The 21,910-nt window shown below is 41.7% G+C and overlaps 1 protein-coding gene across 6 annotated transcripts; it reads left to right on the forward strand.

Annotated features, from left to right (window-relative positions):
• The first annotated feature begins 1,753 nt into the window (after positions 1-1,753).
• STOX1 (storkhead box 1) lies at positions 1,754-21,650 on the forward strand. Of its 6 annotated transcripts, XM_048312074.1 has the most exons (5): positions 1,755-2,829; positions 16,242-16,394; positions 17,929-20,084; positions 20,194-20,260; positions 21,289-21,650. In XM_048312074.1, the coding sequence occupies exons 2-5, from the start codon at positions 16,262-16,264 to the stop codon at positions 21,306-21,308; spliced, it is 2,376 nt and encodes a 791-aa protein (XP_048168031.1). In that variant the 5' UTR covers positions 1,755-2,829; positions 16,242-16,261; the 3' UTR covers positions 21,309-21,650. The 6 variants fall into 6 exon arrangements, with proteins under 6 accessions (XP_048168030.1, XP_048168031.1, XP_048168028.1 ...); XM_048312073.1 differs by having other exon boundaries at positions 1,754-2,829; positions 20,194-21,650; XM_048312071.1 differs by having other exon boundaries at positions 1,756-2,829; positions 17,929-20,260.
• Positions 21,651-21,910: the final 260 nt, after the last annotated feature.

Below are 21,910 nucleotides of genomic sequence, written 5' to 3' on the forward strand. Positions count from 1 at the left end.
TTTGTTTGTTGCATGCTGCAGTTTGATATTTATGTGTAGAAATTACCTGAGCTGGATTCTAGCCAAGGTGACAGATTCCCAATGCCAGGTGTTCTGATGGGAAATTGATGGCCAGGTTATTTTCCCCTCAGCCTACTGAGGGACACTAGTGAAAGGATGCTGTTGACTGAGTCACTGTTCACGTTTCATCACAAACAGCTGGGTAGAGGGGGAGAGTGGGAGGAGAAAAAACCACAAAGAATCCCGGCCTGAAGTCTCCCCGCTCTGCTTTCCAGCAGATATTTTTCAAGTACTAATTTGCTTTATGATTTCCTTGCAACTTTTCTAGTGGTTTACAGGATTTGTTTGAGTGTCAGATGGGGTTTTTTCCCTGTACTGCTTAAATATTCTTGGTGTTCCTGACAGAGGGTCGTTCAGTTACATTCCTGTTTTGTCGTGCAAGGGGCAGAGACAGCTGGAGAATAGCAGCCTTCATTTTTGGTCCCTTTTTAGCAGGGCTGGATGGTAACCAGCAGATCAGCATCTAAAAAAGCAGAAATTGCTGACACGTGTTGTAGAAATGAACAGCTGGAGATAGAAGTACCTTGCAATGCTGGTCTCAAAAACACAGTTGTCTCACAGAGCAACCTCCTTTGCTGTGACAGTCCATTGCTTGTGTGCAGAGAACAAGTTTAAGGAGGGTAGGTGACTTTAAGTATCATGTACACGCTGGGTAGATGGGTTACACTTTCAGCTTGGCTCTTACAAGAAATGGAAATTTTGAAAGTTCTCTTAGGCATCTGGAAAGACTCCTGTCTGTTTCACAAGAGATAGTCTACATCTCCAGTTAAAGATTTTCCTTTTCAGCTTGTCTCCCCATGCCTTGTTTTATCAAAATACTATTCAGGTGAGGTAAATATTTCATTAAATACATAATATTAAATGTAACTATTAGAACATTCATGTTACAAGTTGTAAAATCCCGGGGAAGAGTTTCCAAAAGCAACTTCAGGGTTTTGGTAAACTGAGAAAATACTGCACTCATCAAGCATCTCCTCTGGTATAAGAAAGCCATATATAATGTGACTAAACAGCTGAAAATATGGATTAGCTGCTTACCAGTATTGAACCTGATTTTTCTGCCTTAGTGTTCTTCCTGAAATCAAGCTAATAACTACTTCTATTTTTTTATTTGAGGGGAGGGATGATGTTTTCATTATAACAAGGAGAGAGAAAAAAGATGACCATTAGTATGGGACATGTATGGGTGGAAGCACATGTATAAATTCTCAGACCATCCATAGGATCCAGTAATATGCTTGTAAGGAATGAGCAGTCGGCATTTTCAGTCTTGTGATTTGGGCATGTAGTGATGGACAGCACAAAAGGGGACTTGTGGGGATCATATAATGTACAATATTGGTGGTCCATGGACAAAAGCAGAATTTGTTTAGTGTGGCTTTTGGGTAGCAGTGGCTCAGAATAGGTAGGATTGATAAGAGATGGCTGTACAAATGATGTTCCGAGCAGTGAATTAATTTTGTTACCTACTTCATGCTTAAAGGAAAATTAATCCACTTCAGGTCTTATTTTCAGTGAAGACAGTTAAAAAATGATTATTCTAATGCAACACGCAATTTAAGAACCTACAAAAATTACCTAAATAGCACACCGAATTGGACACCAGATCCCTCTGTGAGCACCGGGTTCTAAAGCAAGCTGTGCCCTTACCGTGTGTGTCAAGGATTTTGCACAGTGAATGAGAGGAGGCAGAGTTCCAGAGCTCTGCAGAACAGGAGCGACCTGTGCAAGTGCCTGTAACCAGCGCGCAGGGCATGGCTAGAGCGCGGTCTGTGCGTCTGCACTGGTGCTTCCTTTGCCTGCTCTGCCAGCCCTCGCTTCGTGGAAGTGTAACCTGAGACAGGGCAAGAGCCCTGATCCTGGGGGGAAAGGGGGAGGGAGGGAATCTTTTGTCTCTGTGAAATCTTAGTGCAAAGTAGAGGCAGGTTCCTCAAGCCCAGAGTGGGATTTTCGGGAAGGAGAGTGCCCCGCCCTGGAGCTACGAGCTACGGGACAGGAGGGGAGAGCTGGAGCAAGACTTGACCACAGTGGCAGAGGCCCAGAGCCAGTGCTGGGGCCCTCCGGTGCCACTGAAGGAATTTGCTTTCATCTTGACTCTTTCCTACTTGTGTTGCTGCCTGCCTGAGTGATCCCGATGGTGAGATCCTCTCTCTTGCAGAGCTGCCGGCTGAGTCAAGCAGAGTAGCCTGAGCTGCCATCAGAGTCTTCATCAGCTGGAAGTACCAAACCACTTTCTCAGGGCAGATTAAGTCCTGCCTGTGGCATTTTGTGACGGGCCATGTAAATCCTGGCAGGCAAAAATCCTGCTGCCAGGCTGGCGGAAAAGTGGCGAGCAAGCAGAGCACCACCAGCACAGCTTTCTCCAAAGGCACAGCCTCCCCATCAGTCGGACACTGAGGCAAACCGGCTTCGCTGATAGCCTGGTTTGCAGCCAAGCCTGTGGTGACCTGGTGAGTCCACTGCAGGGTAGACTGGGCGCTCGGTATTTAGGAAAATGTGGTAGGAAGCAGGTGTGCCGGTTGGTTCCGGTGTTTTGTTGCAGGTAATGTTTCCTGGAAGAAGTGGATATAATGTGTCTGGAGCCTGACAGTGAAATGAACTGAAAGGTGCATTCACAACCAGTGGAAGGCTAAATTAGTTTCATTCTTCATGGGCATTTGAAGAAAAGGATCATGCATTGGAAAAAACGCTAGGGCTGGATGTTATGGATTGAGTAAGCACAAAGATTCCTCTGAGAAAGCGCTACAGAACGTGCTGCTGCTGGAGAAGGTAAAGGTGGAGGGCACAAAGCACCGTGGGTGGGTGACGGCTGCCCGCCGGGGAAGGCACTGTGCTACCTAATGCGGATGTGATCGTCTAAAGTCAGCAGCTGCTTTTAGTCTTAGCTCCTCTGGAAATGTTCACCAAAAAAAAAAAAAAAAAAAAAGGCAAGCAAGCAGCTAGCTCTACAAAGTGATCTTTTAAACCTTTTCTAAAAATTTATAAAAGTGGACATGAAAGATCTAAGTAGAAATCGGGCTCAGATACATTCAAGTTGCTACCCTAAATATCTAATTATTCACATTAATTTTAACTACATCATACTGGTGAATATTTATCCATCATTTTCATTTGCTACCTGCAATTAGTACATATGCAATTGACTGTTCTAGTGATCTCTGCAGTCTATCGAGCCAGGCTGCAATGAAGGCTTTAGTCCACACAGAAAGTACAGCTGGGGATTATCGAGTGTTCTTAATGCATGTTTGCCACGAAAAGTCCTCTGAAATGTGATTGCAGAATACACCCACCAGCATCATAATGGTGGGTCAGATTAAATTTCTGCTCCTGGTACTGACTGCTGCCTCACAGCCCTTCAGTTTTCACTCGGGGCATTGGTTTTGGTCAGTAAATCCCTTTGCTGTTTGCAGTTGCTGGAGTGGGGGCAGATTTCGATATGCTGAGGTCATTAATCCTGGAGTCTCTTTTACTCTTGGTCCCTGGGGTTTGTGTCAGTTTGTCCTGAAGGCTGCTCTTGTGTTACCGACCTTAGCAGAAGGAGACAATACCACAGGACCTCTGTAGTTCTTGCAACTTTCTGTGTGGTTTGGGCATGGTTAATGAGGATTGCTCTCTGTGGAAGGTGACTATAGGAGTACCAAGTTCTAATTATCGAGCCTAATGCAGGTAAGTGATACCTGAGCAGTGCTGTCCTTGCTTTGTGGCAGCTCAGATATCAGCTTTAACGTTTTGATGTGAACCGCTTTGTGCTTTAACTTTCCCAAGACTAAAAGGACAGGAAGCATTAACAATCAAACCAGGAGCGCTGCTAACAAAGACTAGAAGATGCTGCAGTGGAGACATTCGGCTGTTCAGCCCTGTAGTAACTGCTAGGTACTTGGTGAGGTGCAAACAAATCTCTTTTCACTTGGATTTCCAAAGGTTGGTAGGGATTTTCACAGCTGTCGTTATTTAAGAGGTTTATTTTTACTTATCCCTGACTGTAGTTCTGCAATCCTCTCTGTCTAGGGATGAATTATACCTTAAGTTAGAAGTGCATTTTACCTCATTTCAAGCAGGACTGGATATAATTAGATCACAAAAGCTTTTTGTTGAAGTTAACTAGCAATTCTTCAAGAAAGAATTCAAAACTGCACTTTTTCTCGAAGCAAAAGAAATTGCTAACTTTTGGAAGACCTAAGGAATTCTTAATGATATATTTCAAAATTTTTAACAGGAAAATTTCTGATGTCTAGCCTGTGTTATCCTTGGCCAGCTCAACCTCTTTATTATTTTTTTAACACTGTCTTAGCTTAAATAACATAATTCTTTTTTTCTTATTTCTGGTATTTACCCTTCTTTCCCAGTAATTTGTATAGAATAGCCATTCCCTGTTGCAGCCCCAGTTTCTAACTAGAAAATTGATCTCTTGATCTAGTCATTTCTTGGGCACTCTGATAACTTTACTGAACTGGTAACATCTGGTAACTCCAGCTGGAGTTCCTCTTCCCTAATCACAAATTAACCTCTGACCTCTTAACTCAATCCAGGAGAGGTGTTATAAGGAAGAAGAGTGGTTTTATTGGTCTTTACCTAAAAAGCAGTAACATCTATAGGTACATTGGGAATGGTGCTCTCTAACTATAGTTGAGTTTTCTATCACTGATAAAAAATAATATGCTATTGCTGGTCTCCTGGGGATGATTTAGAGAACTTGACTCCATTGTTTTTTACCTCCTTGCTTCCTAGTAACTTCTTTTCTGATACATAGCATGGCTGGTTGAATACAAATGTAAGTTACTCCAGTAAATTAATTAGATTATTTCCCCTAATGTCCTGCCTCTTGCTGCAGTAACAGCAAAAGGGGCTTCTAACAAGTTAGAGTACTCTCATTTGTCTTTGTGAATTTCATTTTTTCAGACAATTAATGTTGAAGTGATATTTTCATGATTTTACTTCAATTTCTGGAAGCTTAACTGAAAAAAATTTCTATTTGAATGTCTTTATTTAGGTAATTTTCTGATTAAAAATTATATATTCTATATCTTCTCTTCCAAAAATTATCATAATGGCCGTTTTCTGCTCTGAATTACTTTTCTCCCATTTCTTATATATATTTTGCTCTAGAAAAGCAAGTAGCAAGTTAGACAACTAAAATGCAAAGGACAATGTTTTCTTGTGTCTTGGTTTTTTAAAAACAATTGACAATATGTAAAATTTAAGGTACTGGTATCACATTTGCTGCCTGGATTTTACATAGAGATTTGACTGCATTTTTAATTTACCTGCTCTCATGTAACTGTTTGCAATAATGAGAAATTCAAGCCACTTGGTTTTTCATGCTTCCTGACTAAAGGCTGGGATGTTGGGAACCAAGCAATGTGGTTCTTAGGAAACATTTCCTGTACATGTAGCAATAGCAGTATTTGTAAATTCCAGCAGCGTCTGGTGAAATTTCACAAATGTGTGGGTGTACTAGGTGTCAGTGATGGGAATCACTTGGCTGCCAGTATCTTTATCCTTGGCTGTGGTACATGAAAAGTGTTGGGAATGAGTTTTCAGAGTTATGGGAATAATGAGCCAACGCTTTTGAGGTTTTTTTCTTTTAAATCCACAACCACTTGTTTGTTGGGCAATAGGTGAGAAGCAACGGGCACGCAGCACTGCAGCGTTAATTTTGCCAAGTAACATTTCAGTGAAGAATTATCCAGACCCTGTTGCTTGCTGGGTTTAAAGCCCTCGGCACTCAGAATTCCTCCTCACTGATTATCTCAAGGAGCCTTCCTGGCTACTGTTTCTCATCAGAGGACACTGTGGTCCCAAAACTCATTGTTGCTCTTTATCCCAGCAGTTCAAATGAGATTTGTTCTAGAGAAACACACTGGGGCGCTGGACATCCTCACTTCACAGAACAGACTACACCTTGACTGATACTGGTCACCAGAAGTTTAGTCAAATAAAGGGAAAATTCAGTCCTAAAAGCTTATAAATAACACAAACTGCCCTGCTGTATTTATTCCCAGATAAAATCCAGAATGTCTCTTTCGTCCCTTCGGATGGGGATCTCATGGGGTGCATGGTACACCCAGGACTGGGCAGGAGCTGTTATATTCTCCTTGGGAGGTGGAGGGGAAGAAAAGGTGAAAATCACAGCAATGATTTTAAAATTTCCCTCAGAGGGTGAAGCAGGGGCTACTTTAAAAAACATTTGATCTGGTAACTGAGCAAACTCTGTTGAAATGCCCACATCTCTCTGTGGACCATCTCCTGTGCTTAGCTGAGCTGTTCGGTCAGTTGCTCACCAAACGAGGGGCGCTCCCTCCCACCTTTCCCGTACAGCCTGGGGGGATGCACGCAGGGCCGGTGCTGGGAGGGGAGTAGGGGACTCCCAGCTGAGATTAGATACAAATACTCGATTTGAGCGCACTGACCTCCAGAGCCCTTGCAGAGAGAAACTGGGGTGACAGTCCGGGAAAATGCATCTCAGTAGCTGCTTGCTTGATGTCCCTGGTCGTCACCAGCTCTTTTCTGTCATCCCAGCCTGCCTTCTCTCGTGACAGCAGCGTTTCCCATGTGCCTGAACGGCCTGACTCCCTCTTTGTGATTCCTATCGAGTAGAAAAGAAAATATCAAATTGAAACATTTTTGCTTAGCCTTTAGAAGCTGAATTTGCTGTCGGTTCAGCATCTCTGTTGCAGGGCTACAAATTATTCCCAAGGAAAGCTAAGAAAGCCCTGTCCTTTCCAGTTAGGCTGAAGCTGGGATGGGCATGCAGACTGTGACTTTTCTGTGGGCAGGTCAGGTGCTGATCACCTTTTCCAACGAGGGCTCTGCTGCAGGCTGGAAATTTGTATCTCTTGGGAAATATCCTATTGAAGAGTGACATTGAAAGGACAGTACACTTTCCTCACTTGACACTTGAAGTGTCAAGTTTTGTATGTTTTTGCTGGACGTATTGAACGTGATCAGACAAGGAATTGTTTTGTGCTCTTGTTTGTACATTTGTAGAGTAATCTGATAGGTCTAGCTCCTCACTCTTCCTTGTGTGAGTCTCCCGCAGAACATAAGGAGAAGAGAAGCAGCTAAAAAATGGGCAGATAATCCCTGAAGCCGATTTGATATTCAAACAGAATGCCCGTGATAGGAAAGGGATGGAATTGAATCTCCTGCAAATGTTCAGCAACAGCTTAAGGAGTAAGGAGCAAAACTTCTGTTGTACCTGTGGGCTGTAATAACCTTTCAAAGAGCAGGCACAGCTTTGGGGAACTATATTTGTTCCTGGGTGATGACTCCCAGGTCTAAGTTATTTAGTGAGCTCAGCAGGCACTGGCTGCCTGGCTGTGGAGGTCCTCACATGCTCAGCTTCTCTGCGTGTTTGTACCAGATTTCAGGAACAAATTTGCAGTGCCACCTGTGGCACTGGTACACCTGGGGTCCATCCACAGCTGGGTATTTGAGCATTTCCTACTTATTAGCAATTCTCAACGTTGCTTAAAATGAGAGACAAATGCCTGTCCCAAAGCTACCTGGCAAGCTTTTAGGACAGACTTGTTCTCATTTGAGTAATTTAAATTTGTTCACAGCAATGAATGGCAGTGTCAGCATGGTTCTGCCTCATGTCTAGTGAAGCTACAGATGAAATTATAGCCTTGTGAGTAGCTGATTTCTGTTTGGCCTACAAAAGGTCATGACTCTGGAGTGGCTATTGTTTGTCAGGCACTGTAGTTACACATAGGAACACACCACCTTAACGATGGCAGCTCAGCAAGAGGCTGAGGATGTGCCTCATGGGATTCCTTTGTTTTGGAGTCCCTTTCTTCCAGTGTCTTTCATCCTGCCCCACAAACAAGGATGTAGGTTTGCAAGTCAAAGCAGAATAATGTTGTACTTCAATGGTGCTGGCTTCTGTGAAATGTAACTCACAGCATGTGGTCATGCTTTGCATTGAACTGTTTAGGATTATTTAAAATTCTGTGCCTTTTTATTTTTATCAGGCCTGAAAGAGTGGATGGCCTAAAACGGTGCTTTATTTTGCACTGCTGTGTATAGGCTACCAAACATGAAGAACAGTTTGAGTTTTTAACTGTTTTATTGTCAAACATTACTTTTAAAGTTATTTTCAGTAAGATACTTGATTCAGAACTTACTAACTTGCATATTCTGTTGTAATTGGGTTTTACCAGTTATCACAGTTGTTCCAGTGGTGACTCTGCTGATGTATTTTAAGGAGGAAAAAGGGAAGAAAACATTTGTGCTCTTTGAAGGAGCTTTTTAATCTACCTTGCTATTATTTGCTTACTGATCTAATTCTGTGTACTGATTGTGTAAAACTTACATTATTTCACGCTGTTTTGTACCTAATTTTAGCTGGCATTTAGTCCTTACCACTGACTTTAGATAATACCCCTGCACATTTAATGCATTTCCATATAAAATTCTTACTAAGGTGTTAATCCTGTATTATGAAAGTCCTTTCTCAGTAGAATATGTATTGTACTAACCCTAAATGCTATATTCAAACTACTGACTGACCTCACAACAGCAAGGGACAAGGGCCTGTGATGTTCTTCAGAATCCTGATGCGTTTACCAGATCTGCTCAGACTGAATTACCTGTAAAAGCATTTGTGCATGCAATTTTTTCCACACTACCTCAGCAAGTAGTCTCTAATCATACTGTTTAGCAAGTATCACTGAACAGAAGTGTATATTTTTTTTATAATAAGCTCCATTCAACTTAATTTACTCTGATGTAAAAAAAAAAAAATCTCTAACCAGATTACTTGGAAAGTCCTTAGTATGTATTGTGTATTTCTCGGTGCTGAAGACTTTCAGCAGCAAAAGCTCTTGCTTCTGCCTTTTGGGTGAGAAAAAATTCAAGAAAATAGGCTGAGCTGTGCTATATCCCATGTCTTTTGAATTCTTGCACCTTGAATTTTGAAAAGCAGGTCTTAACTGCCTTAAAGCTCTTTTAGGATGAGGGTCATTTGAACAGGCCTAATTTTTTCTGTCTCCGTCAGAAATGACAATAGTTCATGTTAATATCATATAGCTAATGAAATAAATTTCATCAGTTACTAGTGCTTCTGCTGTGGTCTTTGATATGGTTTCAGAATCAGTAACTTCATTTCAAGGCTAGTTTTAGCTTTTTCTATACTGCCATCTTGCTTTAGGACATGCCCACTCCATTGCTGCGGAGAGCACCAGCCCTAATAATGAGCCCATACATCTGGAGTTCAGTTATGCAACAAAAGTTATGATTACAGGAACCATTTATTTGAGAGTTGAAGAGAAAACCAGTTGTTTTCTCATATGGATGCTGTTTGGCATTACCTCATTAACAGTGTGAGGAAAGTATAACCTTGTTTCTTTAACTTGGTGTAACCCCAGAAAACTTCACAGCTCATGGAAGTCAAAAGTGCCCTTGCATTGGGTTACAGAAAGCAGGGTGGTCGAGGTGGGAGGTACAGGTACTGGCTCCAGCTATACCAGATGACTGCTGTACTTTTTCATTCCTATCCTACTGCCTGCTCAAAGCAGGGTGAGCTGTGGGCTCAGACCAGGCTGCTTGGGGCTTTATTCAGATACAGCTTGGGAACTGCCCAGGGCTGGAGACCGCACAAGCTCTCTGGGCATACTGTTCCACAGCTGTGCTGTCCTTAAAGGTGAAAAGGTTTTCATTACAGCAAATCAGAACCTATTCTGTACCAGCAGGCGCCTGTTGTGTTTCATTGTCTCACCACACACTCCTGTGCAGAGCCTGGCCCTATCTTCTCAAGGGACTGCTGTCAGGTCCCCCCAAAGTTATTTCTTCTCCAGGTTCTGTAAGAGCCATTCCCTCAGCTGTGGTTCCCAGGGCAGGTGTTCCAGGCCTACCCATCTTGGTGTCTCTCTGCTGAATTTGCCTCCATCTCTTAGGTGCTTCACAGACTGCATAATTTACTTTCCCCCCTGAAATTGTTCTACATTTTCAACACCCCACAGGCGCACACACATCTCTGTAATTTCCTTTGGAGCCTTCACTTTGGTCTGTGGGATTCAACAACCCAGTATCTTCACCGTAAGGGTTCTGTTAAACTGGCTTTTGAAAAGACATTTACTGAGTCTTCTGTTACACAGTGGAGTTGCTCGGTTATTGTCTTCTGTGACATCCTTTTGGCTGAAATTTGGATGAACTGAAACATGAAAAGGGTGTTTTATAGCACTAAAGCCATGGAGACAGGTTTGTGAACTGCAGACCAGAGTCCTCGAATTCAAATTAGTGCTGTTTAATCGGCAGTGTTCAAACAACTCCTCTGAGACCTCTTGTGGTGGTAAAGATGCTGCTTTTCTTTTCTAAACTGTTTTGGTTTGTTTTGTTTTTCCCTGTGGACCATAAATTCCTAATGAAAGGGTGCAGAAACTTATTTTCTAGCAACAGGATATCTTTAAAGTTGGATATCCAGCTAGGGAGAGTGGAAGGAAAAGTGGCTGTGCACATCCACAGCATCCCAGGCTTCCCAGGCAGGTGTGAAGTTGACCCCATACCGTTAAAGTTTTGTTCTCAGATGAATGAAAAACCTCCCTGCAGTGGGAGTTGTCCTAAAACAAGATCTGAGGCCTGCTTGGTTCCACTGCATTGTGTGATGGTGGCTCCTGTCCCAGCCAGAGGCCTGGGTCCAAGGGAAGCTACAACTGCACAAGCTCTCTGACAGCTTCTTCTGCGTAGGGTGGGACGCAGGCAGGCATTGCCTGGGAGTGAGCTGTCATGAGCTCTGTCCCTCTGATCCACGATTTGCTGGAAAACCTCTGCAGGGAGCTGTGTTCTCTTTGGAACAGCTCTGTGGGTGCTGCTCCTCTGAAGGCCTGGTACGTGACTTCCCTGGGCTGGGGTATATGTGAGCTGAAGCTGGGGAATGTGCAAAGGGGAGGGGGAATGTGACCACAGGTATATCTTACTTCCAAGCTCTATATCATAAACTTTTTGTGGCTGCCTTTTATGTGACAGCGCACTTCCAGGCAAAGGAGGCAGCAGGAGTATTGCAGCAGTTGGAGCTGAGCTTTAGCTGTTCAGGCACAGGAATGCACAACTTCATCCTGATGCTTTTATAGTCAACCTTTCACTGTATAGGTAAGTACTTAGCCAACCCCCAGTACTGCTTGCTGCTTAAAACAAAGGTTTGGACATTAAAGAGCTATTTGAATGTCTGAGATTTACTGCAGAAGAGAGGGCACAAGCTGGAAGCAAGGAAAAGGCAGAGCAGTTTTAGTGGAGAAATGCCAGGGTTGCGAAGGGGATTTTTTGGGTGAGGCCAAGTGGAAAAGCTGTGCTTGTGTCAAATTCCTGTAGCAGTGGCTGGCAGCACCTCAGGACAGTTAAAGGAATCAGAGACATTGCCAGTGGCTTGTTTATTCCTGCTTGGTTGTTTGGCTCCATGGTGCTTGTTTTGCAACTTGCTTGGGACCATTTAATTTTGTGTTATTTTTTTATCTCCTTGCAATGAACATTTTGAATCACCCTGTCTTTTACGACCAAGCCTGACACTGAATGCTGAAGTGGTTAAAGGTGACCTTCCTTGCTATCAGCTGTGCTCTGTATGTTCAATGCATATGTGAATTGGCTTAAAACCTATCAGCACGCTACATTATATGAAAAATAATTATCTGCAGTGGTGTTGCTCATAGCTGAATTTTTCTGTCAGTTATGCAGTTAATGCCCCAAAGGTAGATGTGCTTATATAGTTTTGCTTGTTGGCTGTTCTGCCAGCTGTGGATGAAACAAAGATCTCTGGACACCTTGGGCTGTGTTCTCTTGAACAGTGGATTTGAAGCTGCATTCTTGCCCATGTATTCAGGCAGTACCTCTGGAGCTTGAAACCTGCTCCTGAGATGCTCTTGGAGCATCCAAGTGGACATGTCAGTGGCCCTGCTAAGAGCTGAAGGGCTTCATCTCTGAAGGGCAGACATACACATTTCAATGGCAAAAACTTACCCACTGCACTCAGTTTAAGGAAAATGGTACCACACTGAATGTATTGGTGTCTGCTGTGTGACTTGTTCCTATCCGGGGACTTGGGCAGAGGTTGCAGGAGAGAGTTTTTCCTATTCTTCCTGAATCTTGCTTTGTTTTCACAAAAACATAGCTGCCTGTGGGGCTTTTTAATAGCTGTTGAAAGAAATTATGACTGTGGGTTGCCATTAGGACTATGATTAGAGTAAGGATTTGATGATGGCTCTTGGCTAGAAACCTCAGAAAGCACTTAGAAGTCATATTTCCAAAAGTTCATAATGCTTGCATTTGGGAATAGGCTTTTGCGTATTGTTGGGAAGGCAGAAAAAGTGGTTAGTTTTTGTTTGGGTTATTTCTTATCAAGTTGCATGGCATCATCCTTCGAACGTTTTAAAGAATAAAATGTTAATAAGAACTTAGTAAGGATAAGGATAAGTTAATCATAGAAAGTTGAGAACTGTAAAAACCAGAAATTCCGACCAAATGGAGGGCACTCTTTGCCTAAATGTCCTGATTTGGGAGCGTCTGTCTAGGCAGGAATCAGTAGGTACAGAAACCTGACATTTTCATGTGTTTGTAGCTTCTTTGATGTCAGCTGAAGAAGCATTGGTGACCTTAAACTGACATTTAATCGTTTCTCTGAGAGTTGCACAAAATAATCAAACAACAGATATTGTTAGCTGCTCCTGAGAGCTGTTGTTTGTTTCAGTAACAGATTAAACACATTACAAGACTTGACAGTTTCATTTAATTGAACTATTTACTCTTTGCTTCACTAAAAGGATGTTTCTGAAAACAGGATCTAGTACAGAGTACTCATGCCAAAATAGTTTCTCTGTTATATACTTAAAATTGAAAATGTTTATCTTAACTGCCTTTATAATTTACATAGAATTTTTATTCTTTAATAAGAACACATCTTGTAAAAGCATTAATGTTCAAAACGGAGTTTGCTAGAGTTCCCAACTTTCTATGATGTTCTTATTAGCATTTTATTCCTTAAAATTCTTTAACTATAAAATGTGATTTTTGCTATAAAATGTGACCACGATACACTCTAGTCTATAGAAAAGCAGAAGCCTTGCAGTTGGTAGCAGTACTACTCTTGCTTATGATCTTCCTGGTACAATTCTGCAAAAAGTGAATTACATCAAATATGCCAAGGCTCTCATGCAGAGGCGCACAGGATCCGTGGCATCTTTTGTATAATCCATTCCATGACAGATCCTCCCAACTACAAAACAGAAACATTAATCTTCTATTTCCACATGCTGTGTCTTCTCTGTATCAACAGGTGTTTTGGGGTTTTTTTCTGGAATGGATTTACTCCTAGCCCTTTATTGTTCTGTAAACAGTTTACCTGAACTTTTAAGAAGTAAATTGAGTGCTGTTGTAGTAAATGCCTCTCTGTTCACTCCCCCAGAATTCACCTGGGTTTCACCCAGATAAAACTTGTCTTCTACGTCATTTTTCTGAAGAGCCTGAAGATGCAAAAACTCTGCAATTGTTAAAAAACTCAGTGAAAAATGATAATGCTGACATTACAGAGATGGAACAAAACCACTTTGTGCTAGTCAAGAATACCCAGAGGCTTTTCTGTGTCTTGAGTTTTGTTATCCAATGCTCATATTACAGATGACTTCCCACATTGCGATCGGTAAGTGCTACAAAAAGGGTATTCTTGGGTTTTAGGTGTCCAGGTAATGAGCAGAGTTTGAACAGACCTGTAAAGCAAACTGAAGGATAAGAATACCTGAGCCCTGGCCAGCTGCCGAGATTGGCTTTGGTTAACGTAGTTCTGCAAAACCTGCAGAGGGTGGAAGGGAATGGGGCTGTGTTTAAACCATCAAGGGAGAAGCTGAGTTCCTTGACTGCTGACAGGTTCCCTGCGCAAAGGTGTAAGCAAGGCCCTCCTAAGACTGTGAAGAAAGGAAGGTGATTGTCATCAGATCTACATAGAGTCGGGAAGTGGGCAGGGGATTCTGCAGGGTTTTTGAGCTGTGAAAGGACAAACGCTGAGGAGCTTTAATGAGCATGGTGCTCTGGTGATTTTACATTAGGCCTATGAAACACAGCTTGCACAAATTGTTAAGTCTTCTCCATGTGCAAATCTAAGGGATGCAGCTTTTATGTATTTACAACAAACTTGGGAGAATATTTGAAGTGCAACAACAGTTATTTAGCTATGGAAAGTGAATCTACAAAGTTTTTAATAAAAACTAGATAGACGCTTGTAGGGTACTGCCTGGGGCTTTACCCACATTGCTTATCAATGTTGCCAATGATCTAACTCTTGCTTTCACAATTTTGGATTTTATTTCAAAGTCAGGCGAGAATGATATCTAATATTTATGTTGTTAGCAAGTGTGCACTATTGACTCTGCAACAATCACTTCAGACTTGTGTTCAAACATGATTTTAGATTTGTTAAAATTCCTTCAGTATCAAGCTGGCTTATGCTTAATGCTTTGTTTTAAATATTATTCTGAAACAGCCTTCCCTGAATGGAGACACTGGATTTGAGGCTGCAGAACAGATACAGACAACAGCAACAAGATAAAAACTGTAAAGATAATTAATACATTTTAATGACACTTGGTATTTTACTCCTTAGCAGTCTGGTGCTCTGCAGGAACAAATGGCGAAATTGGTAGCAGCACGGTGTGCCCACAGCAGACACTTCAGCCAGCAAGCCATTCACAAGAGTTATTACTGAATGCTGATGGCCTTTCCCATAGAAAAAGAAAGCTTGCAATGGTTTCTGCACCTGCAAGGAGTTTCCTAGCAACACCACTGAGGAAACTGTATGCCAGGATTTTCTTTTCAGAGTTCTTTTTGTTGAATATAGCAGCAGTTGTAAAACAAAGGTCAGGAGCAACTTAAGCTCTTCAAAGCAATGTTGTGTATTTCATTTACTCAGAGAAGTGTTTGTGTTGTAGTTTTCTGCCTAGAGGATAAATATTGGGTTACAGTGTCATCCAATAGACAACTGCGGTTTAGTTAAACGTGAACATCGCTTAATATAAAATGTCACTTTTTACTTGCGGGAAAATTCCTGTTAGCATTTAACACTGGGTCATGCCTTGTGAGGGAACCAGAAGTCCCTGCTGCCTTCTGCCTGCTCTGGCAGCTGGGCACAGCCAGGGGCTTTCTGTGCAGCACGGAACAGAGGAGCACAGAACATCACCTGGTCGAGGGAACAGACCATTAGTCTAACTAAAAAAAAAGAAGAAAGGTGAGGCTTTTTGGTTTTTTGTTTGTCTGAGAAGGTGTATGCGGTCATTGTCTCACTGCGTGCACAGACCTCAGGTGAGTCCCTGCTTCATGCCTTGTTATCAACAACTTCATGGAAAATACTTATTTCAGCTACATGATGCACAGGTATTGTGTCAGAAGTACTTGCTGGGCTTGTCCTTACTGGCTTTGCCATCTTGGGAAGGGGAGAGGACAGATTTTATCTGTGTTTTAAGGATGGGGGAATTAAGGTGAAGGACTAAGACCCTTTTCAGCCCTCTGGGCTGGGGTTGCAGTCACTGGGGAAGCTGGGCCACACTCTTGGCCCCTCCAAACTTCTGCTTTTGTCATGCAGAACAGGGACAATGTTTTTGTCTCCTACCAGGACAGGTAGTGAGGTAGCCTGAAAAATGCATGCAGCTGTAATAAACGTTTTTGGTCTCTACCCAGTATACTAAATAATCTCTAGGTCTAGAGCCCAGTCTAAAAGTGGCATTTTACCATTTCTATTCAATTTTATGTGCTAGACAAGGGACAAAGTCTATTACATGTCTTTTTTTTTCCTTGTGTTCTGACTTGGTGAAAACATTTTGTACTTAGATTGTTGGAAGTTGACCTTTTCCCATTAGCTACTTGGAGAAATACAGGTTCTGCATGGTTTAACATGTAAGCAGTCCTCTAAAAAATCAGCAGTCATTAGAAATAATTCTCTCTCTCTGCTCCCTGTTTATTAATCTAAATTATGAGTTTGGCTGGAATTTTATACCAAACAAACTAACATGCTTAAGGCAACCTTCTGTTTCCTTCATTACAAAGGCTCTTGACAAGTGTTAGCACCACTTTCCTCCTCTCAGAAATATTTCCAAGTAATTTGCCAAAGAAAATTAGTTGAGGATAAGGGAAATTTTCAGTGGAAATCTTTCACAGCTAACAGAAGAAATGAAACACTATTCCATTCAGATAATTTTCTTTTCTTTTAGGTGATGTGACCCCTGCTCTCATGAATCCTCTCCTGCAGTCAGGCTCTGTTCCTTTGGCAGAAGGAATATGTTGGACCATATCAGACATGAATGCAGATCATGTGATGGTCACACAGGAAACTTTAATGGAGCAGTTAGTGAAAAATTATCCAGGTAACGTGTTTGTTTCTCCCTCCTTTAAAAAGTGGCTGTATCATCAAGCTTGAGTTTTTGATAGAGGACAAGGGATCACTGAATGTTTACAACCAAAGCTGGCAAAGTGAAGGAGGGTAAGTTAACAGGCACCTGATAGAATACATGAATGCGCATACTTCTCATCAATCTGTGAGTGTCACTACATTGACTTGGATGTAATCCTTTTCACAGATTGTAATAAATCTTTGAGAATAAGAGGGAACTGAGTGCAGTGGCATGTGGAGAGTATGCCCTTTCCAGAGAGTGGGAAAACACAGAAGTGGTACTTATGTGCCAGATACGGAACTGCATAAAATAGACTGTTAGATCACAGAGATTCTAAGTCCTCATGTAAGAAACAGGAACACAGCTGACTTTGACTACAAAGGGACTGGGTAGGAGTCTACATCTGGTGTTTGCTATCAAAAAATATAACCAGCCTCAAATTCAGGTTTGTTGGTCATAGCCTAGCCATTTCCTTCCTGAAAGCAAATTACTTACACTAAGTTCATCACTTCTAGCTCAGTTGGTTGGAGCACGGTGCTAATAATGCCAAGGTGGTGCGTTTGATTCCAGTATGGGCCATTCAAGCTGGACTTGATGATCCTTGTGGTCCCTTCCAACTCAGAATATTGATACTGAGATTTTGATAGGGTGGCAGATAGTTCCCTTAAATGTTTTCTGTAAATCTGAAAAATATCCCATTTCCCTTAGATCTGCAACATCAAAGTGTTAATGTGTTTGAGACTTTGTACAGTCTCGTCATGGCCCTCTCAGTAGGCTGCTTTTTTGATACTGAGCTGCTTCTTTTGAGTCCTCTTAACCTGACAGCTCTGTGAATGATATAGGCTGACATGGTAGGCATTTTAAGCAGTGGGAAAAATATTAATGCAACCCCACAAACTGGCACAGGACCGTGCCAGGAACGTGTTGTAGTCAGTCACTAAGTGCACTGAGATAACCACAAGGTAGAATTTGTAGGTCAGCCAGAAGTAGCACTCTCAAAGTTTGTAGGGTCTTGGAGGTATTTCTTGCTGTGTTTTCACCCTGCTGGAAGTTTTTAATTTTGTGGACAGGAGATCAGCTGTGACTAGACTAAAGACTCTGAGACTGTGACACCTGACGGAAAACCAGTAGCTGAGACCAGTCTCAGTGAGATAATAAATTGACATCTGACCAAACTACACCAGAAACTTCAGAGAGAGTGATGAAAGTCACTGTTAAATAACATGCCAGGAGGGAAATGCTTTGAACAAGACATTGTTTAGTTTGTACCTGACAGAAGGTCTCTCTCATGAATAGCATATCCTGACAGGGACAAAGACAACATCCTTGCTCCCTCACAGTGGTGCTGCAGTGAAAACCAGAGACACAGCTGGCCTTTATCTAAATGCTTTGGATATTTTATGCTTGGTTGATTTCAGGACTGTTGTATGAGAGAGATTTTTTGGCCAGCACCCATTCTATTTGAAAACTTATTTCTGGTTTGAAATATCTTGTCTCTTTGTTGTAGGCATTGCAGTGCCCTCCCACAATTTATTATATAATATCCTTGGCACTCTAATTAAGGAAAGAAAAATCTATCATACAGGAGAAGGATATTTCATTGTGACTCCCAACACATACTTTATCACAAATGAGGCCACAGAAGACAACAGAAGGGTCCTGTTGGAGGACAGTTGTTGCTGTTCATCGCCTTCCATCACTTACCTGGTAAACATTAAGCCCTGTGCAGACCTAGTGAAAGAAAACATTCCTACAGTAACTCATTACAGATCCTGCCATTGTTTCCCTGACCAAAATATGCTCTGTGAACAAAGACATCAACAGGTAATGAGCCATGAATCTAATGGAGAGGGAAAGAGAGGCTGCAGTGAATTGAAGCCTTCAATTCAAACTCAAGGGATCTCTGCACCTGCTGAGAATCGTTCCTGGGACACCATCAAATCTCTGGCATCTGTGAAAGCAAAACTGAAAAGCAAAAGGTTTGGCATTGGTATTTTCTGGAGAAGTGGTTCTAAAAAAGAAAAACACAAGAAGGAGTACTCTACTTTTTCAGCCCAGTTTCCTCCCCAGGAGTGGCCAGTCAGGGATGAAGATGACTTAGACAATATTCCACGTGATATTGAACATGAAATCATCAAGCATATTAACCCTACTCTTACAGTTGATAATTTGATTAAACACACAATATTAATGCAGAAGTTTGAGGAGCAGAAAAAATATATCAGTAAAGAGAAAAAATACATCAGTAGTGGTACCTCAGCTGAAGTGTCAATAGTCAGGCAAAACCATCATCTTTCAAAGGATTGTATTCAAAAGGCACCAAGTAAAATAGCAAAACACACCAGGAAAACCAAATCAAAGAAAGAAAAGCAGATTAGCAGGAGCAGCGGGAAATCTCACATACAGAAGCCAACATCTCAAAGTGTGAAACTGGAAGAGAACATTTCACTGCCCATCAAAAACCAAGAGCCACCTGATGTAGCAGTGGAATCCCATGTGATATATAAGAAGCAGATTAAGAATCCTTTTCAGGGTCTGCCATGGAGACCTCACAGCTTTCATTCAAGAGGGTACCAAGGTGTTTTTAACAGTCAGCTGAAGTGCCGGACTCAAAAGCAAGGAAGGGCTTTCCAAAGGCCACAGTCCTTGGCCTCCTCAAGACCCTTCGGCTGTGAAACTGAACAGCTGGCTGTAGAAACTGAGGCTGACAAAGCTAAGCAAAACAACCTACTCCATGCTAATAGGTCTCGCCTTCAACTAAAGAAAGACAATTTAAGTGAAAATGGTAGTCATCTACAAGGCAGTAATCTGCAAATAGATAATAAAAGTAAATACTTTCTAGAGAGTAATATTTCTGAAGAAAATGTCTATAAAAGAACAGTAAAAAAAAAGTCCCCTTGCTCCTACATTGAAGATAGTGGTGTGTGCAAAGAAAATGCAGAATTTCCATTCTATCTGAAAGATGAGCACTGCAGACGCAAAGCTGACACTGTATGTGAGTTGTTAGATGGAACAGCCAATGAATTTCAAAATGTCCATCTTTCAAATTACACAGCCAGTGTTAATCTGGCCCAAAAAAATGGTGTGAAATGCAGACCAAAGACTGATAAAAAGAGTGAACTTATATTTAACTATGACTGTGCCAGCCATCCTGGATCAATGGAGCTAGAAAGTGAAGGATTTACTGATAACTTCCGTCTTCTGTACCAAAAGGGACGTGATGGTGACACCTGTAACTTGTCACATCTGGATGAGAATTCTGAAGGCCATGCATCATGTCACCTGCCTCCTGGCCATGCCTTTTCAGACACAAGAGACTGGAGTACAGCTGTGCAAAAGCCGGGGGCAGCTGTGTCCTTAAAAGCCTGTAAGGTCAGTACTTGTGCTGCCCAGCACAACACAACTGTAAATGAATGCAACTCTGGAGAGCACGGATATAAGGGACGTGCTAGCTTTGCAGAATCAACAGACAGCTCAAAAGAGCATCCAAAACCAGACTCCACAGAAGAAAGCTGGTTGTGCAGTCAGGTTCTTCTGAAAGGTCACAGAAAGGATGAAGGAACTGGCCTTACTGAATGTGGGAATGGCTCAGCTGTGGCAGATTGCTGCCACGCTGACGAGGCTGACTCTGATGCTGCCACTTCGCAGAACTTCACGCATGAGGTAGGAGAAGGAGAAGCACTCTGTGCCTTGGGCTCGCAGATCAAAGAAGTGAGAAACCGTTTAGGAAAAAAATATCTGTTTTTTAAGAATACATGTCCTGTGATCCCAGAACAGAAACACTCAGAAGGGACAGAAAACCACAGCATTACAGGAGACAGTGGAATTGACTCCCCAAGGTACGAAAACACATGAAACTAAGTAAGATGTTTTATCTTCAAATTGACCATCAGATTTAGGCAGAAATGATGCAGTAAATCATAAACTCCCTCCTCAACAACAAAATTCTTATTATTTTTTAAAACTTCAGTGTTATTGATCCACAAATACTCAAACTGTATAGTTCTGCTAAGTCTTTTTACATGAACATTTTCTCACATCAGTTATACAAATGCTGCTGTTTGTCTTTTGCATTTGTTGCCATGAGGCAAGAAAACAGTATGAGATCTGTCCTGCAGGTAGAGATGGCCAAGCGCAGAAACGTTAAGAAACATGGTGTTTGATAAACTCGGTGTTAAACACAGTGTTTGATAAGCTCCTGTTAGCAGGCAGGTTCAGCTCACATAGATCTCACCATATGACACTAGATATTGTCATAGTTTCTCCAGTTGTACATAAAGAATAGAGATCCAACAAAAATTTAAAGTAGAAAATACCATCTGACTTGCCCACAATAGACAGGAGAATGTGTACATCACCTGAGCTTTCATAGTGTATGTTTTGCCTGTAATTACACCTGAAAATCCCTTAATGGACAACAAATTGGCATGAAACAATCTTTTACACAGGTGTACATGGAGACCTCCAAAACTTAACCAAATTGGCAAGAACCTATGTTAAAAATCACATCCTTTTTTTTTTTTTTTTTAACAGCGACACATTTTCTTAGTATCTTAAATGAGTAGTATTTAACTAATTAAACCATTGGAGTTCTCATTAGTTTTGTACTGTCACCTTGAGAAGCTGGTATATGAAGGAACAAACCACAAACTACAGTTTCTAAGGAAATTCTGCTAATTGTTAATCTTTTCCTGAAGCAGCTCTTGGCTGTGCACTCTTCCAAGCACACTTGAAATCTTTAGCAAAATGTATTTCAGAGGATCATTTTTACTGTTTGTACTGATGCCATCTCTGGCACTAAAAGCTAAGCCAACTCAGTTTGGTTTTGGAATGTGAAGTCTGACTTCTAATAATTCTATTATTTTAGGTGGACTGAAAAGAAGATGAAGCTTCCTGCCAAATTCTAAAAGTATAAATATCAATGCAAAGAGGAGGGCAAGTGAAAGGACAATTGCAACAAAATTCCTTACTTCATCTAACTCTGGTCATGAATATTTGATTATTTTTTTTAATGAGCTTTGTAAACTTTCCCCTTGTAACAAGGTACCCATACTGTCAATGCAGCCAGTCACATCAGTGAGGCTGTCTCTAAATCAAAGCTGTTAGTTAAAACTTTTGACAATGGTGTTTGGAGAGGTCATGTGTATTTTGTTTGCCCTCATCTTTAATTATTTTTTGTGTGTCTCTGTGATAATAAAAATGAGAACTGGCGTTCTTCATTCAGACCCACACCATTGACCTGGAAAGGGCTTGTGCTGCTCTAATAGGAACTGCAGTAGGCCAGGGCTGTTTAACACTGTAATTCTGGAGAGCATTTCCTACTTGTGCCACAGAAATTAGAGCATGCTTCACCTTCCCTGCAGGAAAACAAAGCAAATGAACTAGACATGCACCTGGTCACTACAAAAATTCCTTTAATACCAAGGTTCTCTGACTCTGTCCTGCAGCACTCTCAGCTATCCTCAGCCTACTTGGTGTGTTTGTATCTG

Source organism: Corvus hawaiiensis, chromosome 8 (genome assembly GCF_020740725.1).
Source record: "Corvus hawaiiensis isolate bCorHaw1 chromosome 8, bCorHaw1.pri.cur, whole genome shotgun sequence".
Taxonomy (NCBI): Eukaryota; Metazoa; Chordata; class Aves; order Passeriformes; family Corvidae; genus Corvus; species Corvus hawaiiensis.

Excerpts from the sequence above, each read along its gene's own strand:
- STOX1 (XM_048312071.1), top strand. The coding sequence starts at position 16,262 with ATGAATCCTCTCCTGCAGTCAGGCTCTGTTCCTTTGGCAGAAGGAATA. Across the intron at positions 16,395-17,928 it reads GTTAGTGAAAAATTATCCAG|GCATTGCAGTGCCCTCCCAC; the intron begins GTAACGTGTTTG and ends TCTTTGTTGTAG. Across the intron at positions 20,261-21,288 it reads AGTGGAATTGACTCCCCAAG|GTGGACTGAAAAGAAGATGA; the intron begins GTACGAAAACAC and ends CTATTATTTTAG.